The 6444-nt window shown below is 42.2% G+C and overlaps 1 protein-coding gene across 1 annotated transcript in view; it reads left to right on the forward strand.

The window, feature by feature from the left end:
- Positions 1–367: 367 nt before the first annotated feature.
- Positions 368–6444, forward strand: part of XK (X-linked Kx blood group) — a 33243-nt gene continuing 27166 nt past the window's right edge. The window contains exons 1-2 of the mRNA XM_019523866.1: positions 368–403; positions 1360–1693. Of these exons, the coding sequence (XP_019379411.1) occupies positions 368–403; positions 1360–1693 (370 nt within the window). The remainder of the gene's footprint in view (positions 404–1359; positions 1694–6444) is intronic.

Raw genomic sequence — 6444 nt, forward strand, 5'->3', positions numbered from 1 at the left:
CAATAGCCTCATGAGCTGCTCTACTCTTAATTTTTTCTCTCTTTTCTTTTTCTGTCTGGATGCTTTTATGTGCTAAAGATGAAGGGATTGAAAGGATTAGAGGAAGCATGCATCCTTACCTGAGGACAGAGCCTCAGTTACACAATGCTCACAAAGCCCCATAGCTTTAATAGAAATGGGATGGCTAGAGCTTAGTGAACCACAGTAACAATAGTCCTCTGTTATATTTAGTGGAATTGGAATACTGATCCAATCAGGAAAAAAACTATTCAAGATAATTAAATAATTGATATTCTTTGGTTTAATTTTTTTACCAGTGTCATTTTATAGTTTGGTTTATGAGCTCTCTTCCAGAAACCTTTACCGGATGCTGAATAACAAGCAGTGCAGAGATGCTAAAGATGTAAAAAACTTTAAAAACCCACCATCACCAAAGAAGGAGCGTGGCTTAGAATAAATGTATCTCTGTGGCTTGAAACACATAATCCTGAGAGATACCTAAATGTAAAGTCTTCACCTAAGTGAACAAGTCTTCACTTTGACTATCCCAGAGTCATTGTCCAGTTTTTGTGAGAGCCCATGAGACTCACACAGGCATCTGTTTTTTTTTCATTTTAATACAAGTAGTTGTATTATGGGCAGAACAACAGTCTGTGCAAATGCACAGAAAAGACATAGGTTAGGTCTACATAGTTGTATTTGTTTATACAGTCACTGGCTTGCTTTTGATTCTTTATTAGTATTATTATTATTCCTGTTATTGCTTACTACTTTGATTATGATAGCATCAAGACACCTCAGGAAGCCAATGTGAATTGGTGAGCCCATATCTAATAAGGGTTTGTCTTTTCCCTGAGGTTTTCACCAATAAAATGGCACAGTTCACTTCAGAGCAAAGATGCTATGAGATCAGCATGTTTGCCTTGTCCCATTTTAGCAAGTTACACATGCTATGTGTATAACACCAATGATCAAGAACCTGGATTTAAATGTAAAGCTAGGATTCTGTATAGTCAAAAACATGAGTGAAGGGCAAGAGGCTTCCTTAAAGTTTAGTAGGATGGAAGGAAGCATGAGTCCAGAGGAGTCCCACAGAATGTTTCTTCCATTCTGGGACCATGGAAAGCTATTGGTTTATTGAGTAACCATAAGTATGGCCTCACACACATACCTCACACTTATTAATCTCTTCTCATAGACCTTTGTTTAATGATCAAGTACTGCTCATCCTGAGTCAAATTTGTAGTGCTCTTAATATACAAAAGTTGGGCAATGTATTGGCTGTCAGAAACCAGACCACAATACTGTGTGAACAATCATTAAGAATGGGTTAGAGCAGTAATGGCTCTAGAACAGTAGGAGCAGCTTAATAAGATTGTTGGGAGATCCCTGATTTTTTTCCTTCCTTCTTTTTGTCAATTTCCCTCTAGGTGTGTGGAAGTCTTTTACATTTACTTTCATGCGGGCAAAGTTGAAGAGCCTTATGTCAGCATCACCAAGAAGAGGCAGATGCCTAAAGATGGTCATTCAGAAGAAGTTGAGAATGAAGTGGGACAGGCAGAGGGCAAACTTTTTACACACAGATCAGCATTCAGCAGGGCATCTGTGATCCAGGCTTTCCTTGGCTCCGCACCTCAGCTGACACTTCAGCTGTATATAAGTGTACTGCAGCGGGAGATCACAGCAACTAGAAGTATGTATGAGTTATGTTATCATCTATTTATTGGTGGAAGTGAGAGCTGGAGGTCAGTTACCCATGATGATCCTCTGGTAGGGTGGAGTGTATCAGATCCCTTGGCCCATGAGTGCCATTGATCTAAGTCCCTTGGCACCCCAAGAAGGCTCCAGTGCCAAAAGCGCGAAGAGATCCTCTTCTATACTGGCATCATTGTCTTTAGCAGTGGCCAGCACTGTGCCACCAAGCATGTCATTAACACATGCATAGCATAGATCTTCTACTATAGTTAGGCTAATCTCCACATTACCACATTGTTCAGTACCAGATATCCAAGTTACTTCCTGTCCTCAGTGGCACCCAACCCTACCTTGCCACTAGGTCTGTCTGAATTGCCCTCAGTACAACACCCTCTACAACTTGCTCTAGCACCAAAGGTAATCTTACCCTGGTCCTGCTGGTCCAGTTGCTAAAAGTATGCCTCCCACCATGGTGCTAGTCTCCACTAAGTGCATTCCATATTTGGCCCTCATATCCCCTTGGCCCATGTGGCATTGGGGCGCACATCTACTCACAAATCAGACCCAGAATTGCAGTCATTAAAATTCACATTGACCTTGTCCTCTAAGGATATGTCAGCTCCTTCCACTTCCCATTTCATGGGGTGCCCTTTAATCCCAAGCCTTTTCTTGCAATTAGAGAAAACAAGAGAGGGGCTACCTGCCCTAGCACCCTGAGTCTTTTCACTTCTATGGCAGAAAGACCTAGAGGTTTCCTGGACCTCCCAGGCAAGTGGCACAGGATCTCAACCTTTCCCAAAAGGAGTTACTGAAACACTAGTGTATTCACCGAGAGACATTTTGCACCAATCTGGTCCTTCAAAAATAACATTTCTGATTGAAGAAGCTTTTCTACAGCCAAACCACATTATTTGAAAGTCTGTCACATCAGCTTTTCCAGTAAACAAATATGTTGACAAGAAATACAGAGTTCAACTGAAGAGTGCAGAGTTTCTCTACTTTTTCTCAGCCCTGTCATCAGAACACACCAGGTCAATGCCAAGGAGGAAGGAGCTTAGATGCTTGCACCTGCTTGGCAAGAAGGACTTCTCCTTTGCAAAACTGTAGCTCCATCAAGCCTAGCCAACATGGAACTTCAAAACAACCAAGTTTCACATTGGCCAGAAAATCTATTACCAGTCTTTTACCCAAAGCCACAAAATTCAAAATGTGTGGCCACCTCTCACATGTTGGATGCAAAGAAAGATTTAGCATATTATCTACACACAACCAAACTCTTAGGAAGGTCCCCATGCATTAATGGCCATTGCTGAAAATCCAAAGGGTCCTTAATCTTCTCTCAATGATTAGATTCTCCAGCTGGGTTTCCAGTTTTATCAGCATCTATTATAAAATGGCAAAGGTGTAATTCAGGCTTATGCCATGGAGGCTCAGGCTGCGTCTGCTACCCCCTTCCACAGGACCACTGTGTCAGATATTTACAGATCAGCAAGGTGAAGTTCAGCTCATATTCTTGGTAAGCATTATATGATTGGGTAAAACAGTTCCTCAGCGAATCTTTGCCTAAGGGGACCCCTGAGTCCCACCTCAAGATATTATGAGGATTGCTTTGGAATCACCCATATGTGAGTATGTGGCTGTAGATAAGTGCATGGAGGAGAAAAGGAAGTTACTGACCAGTAAATGAAAATGTATTCAGGTATGTTGTCCACATTTACACACATTTAACCCTGTCCTTCTTCACCTGTCTCTCAGTTGGCCTGTTTTGAGGATTCTGAAGTTGAGAGGAGATTAAGGAGCAGGGGCACTTGTTCCACCTTTTATCCCCTAGATAGAAGGGGCAATGGGGGAGAGACCACAGCATCTGTACAGGTACTGCTAGGGTAAGAAATTGCTCCAGTCAAATGGCTTAGGAGCTGAACTCACCTACATGTGAGAGTGCATTTGTGGATGACACATCTTGAAAAACTATGGCTACTGGTAAGTAAGTAACTTCCTTATCTTTAAAGAGAAAAAAATATTTGCCTCATGTTCTCCCTTAATTGCTTGGCACACTGTTCAGCAAACTGCTCTAGGAACATGGTCAAGCATATTTTCCCAGATGGGAACAAAGAAGAAATACTTTTCGAATATTTAAGAATGCTTTAAGAATGTAATAGCATAAATATATACACAGCCCTGTAAAGAGTCAAAACTTACTGGTTGCTAGCCAGTGAAGAACCTCCCTATACTAGGTCATCAGAAGAACATGGTTTTGTTTCCTCAGGTAATATTCTCCAGACTTCACTGTCAGGTCAGAAAAAGGAACTGTTGGTGCATCCCACTCAGGCTCCCAATGCACTGTGTTGGTGAAATCAAGGCAGAAATGGAGCTTTTTTTTAGTCTCACTGGCAGGGAAGCACAGAAGAGGGCCCTGTGCAAGCTTTTAAATACTGTACTCTAGCCATAATCTGTTAATATGCTATGTGACATTTTTGGCTTACTAGAGAGGACCAAGTGATACTATCAGGTGTCCACTTCTCAACTCAGTAAGTATAACATCTAGGGATAGGTTGGTGGCTAGAGAAGCAAAAGATTGTAGAGATACGCTTGCATATCTTTCATTACACATGACATGCATGCTGAATTATATTGTGCAGCCATGTGCTTTGTTATCTGAGATGAAGAGCTCATTTCTGACATAGCGAGCCTATCAGTTTCCCCTCTTTGCACGTATCTGGCAGCGTGCTGATGCTGGTGACATTAGATGCTTAAAAATGGCATTATGGCTTGTGTGTCCAGCACAGCGGTTTTTTAGTTGTTGCTTGGGTCTATATTTGTATTCCTTAGAAATATGACAGAGCTAACCTGGAGGTGACTTCCTCTTAGTTATAAGATGCTGCTCTGTACATGCTGAGATTGAAGGAATGCATTTTAAATTAAGAGCACTAGTCATGGCCAGTCACAGTCTGAGCTAGCAGCGTACAAGCTTTCCACAAAGATCTGTTCAAATACTTCTGTACTAAATGGCAGCAGCCTTCCTTTGTCTGCCATGAGGGCATATTGACCTTTTGTGGCAGTGCCATGCAGCAAAGTGCTCGCAAGAGACTACTATGATCATGGAACAAATTGCTTTTTCCAGGCTCCTGAATGAGCCTTTGGCAATGCCTCCAGCATACCAGTATATTTAAAACAACCAAACCTACATTTTCTTTTTAAGACTCCTCAAAAGACCTAGATCTGACTGTATTAGGAATTGGATTCCGCCCGTGTGGTGCCCATTAGCATCAGTGAACGCACCTAAAGTAGCTGGTGCCAAAGAACTAATAAGTGTATAGGGATATTATGTCAGCACAGGTAGAGAAAGTCCTTATTTAGGCACATAGCTATAGACTGTTGAAAGATAAAGCATTGCTTCTGGCTGCTTCATTATGCCTAATGGCTAAGGTGAATTCATTACAAGCAGGAGGAAACTGGCACGGGGATGTAAACAGAATAGATGCCCCCTGAATCAAGCAACATAGCACTCAGCCTCCAAGCGCAGAATCCTGTTTCACTGGGCACACCCAGATGGCACTTACACAGCCACATATCTGCCATTCATAGCACTTAACAGTATGTGATCCTACCAGACATGAGGCTTGGATGTATGAGTTGCCACACAACAATTGAGCATGCGCAGTAGGCTGCCCTCTGGCCACATAGTTATGTGAATGTACACACATATCTTACTTGGAGTCCCAAAATAGTAGCCTGGCAAAAACCAGGAGGAGGGCCCCCCCAAGTTTTAGCCCAATAGCTTAGTACTTACAGAACTTGCCCAAGAAGAGAGATACCCGGTTTCTAGGTTCCTGTCACATGGAAGGGGTTTGAACCTGCATCTCTTCAGCTTTCCAGTCCAGTGTCCTAACCACCAAGTGTTATCCAGTCTGTTCTCCTGCCCTCCTTTTGAAGCTGATCCTGTAAAACTTGCATTTGATATTAATTGGATAAAATGGATGGGGAAATTTTTGCTTCATTGGAAGCAATGCTCCAAAGCTAGAACCCCCTAGAACTAATAGAGTCCATTTCATTGAGCCATATACTCTCTAGCTTGTTCTGTTCCTCCTGGTCCCGCATAGCTCCCTCTCTTGGCTGCTCAGGGGATTAGAGTATTGTGCTGGGAAGTCAAAGGGATGTGAGGAGCAGGTGCACATATTTTACCTTTTATTCCCTTGGTGGGAGCAGAAGAGGGAGGAAAGTGAGAGTGACCTAGAACCTATGTTTTCCACTTCCTAGGCAAGTGCCCTAACCATTAGTGTTTGGGTCTAAAATATGGGAGGGCCCTCCTCCACCCATGTCTTACACCTGCTAATCATGGATTATGGTTTTGTGATTTATGATTGCCCAGGTATGTGTATACAGAGCTGTGTACCTGCCTGGTCGGAGCATGACTTACTGAGCATGTGGTATCTGTGTGTATGCTTATGCATCCATACTGCATGTGGAGTAACTGCTGTTTGGATGTGTAAAGTAAAATAGGATTCAGCCTTCCTCATCTTTCAGTTTTTTTTTCCTGAATGCAATACTGGGGAATCTAAGTCTTTTTTTTTTTTTTATATATCATTATTACAATTCCCCTGTTTGGATGCTTGTCTCCTAAGGTACCACTTCTAGACATCTTATTGTTGATTGTTAATCTGTATTTTCTGCTTTCCCAGCCTCTCATCAGTTATTTCCTGTAGATGCTACTTAGTCAGTTCTATGAGGTCAATACTGTCTGTGAATCTA

Source organism: Gavialis gangeticus, unplaced genomic scaffold (assembly GCF_001723915.1).
Source record: "Gavialis gangeticus isolate Ggan-Ray unplaced genomic scaffold, GavGan_comp1, whole genome shotgun sequence".
NCBI lineage: Eukaryota > Metazoa > Chordata > Crocodylia > Gavialidae > Gavialis > Gavialis gangeticus.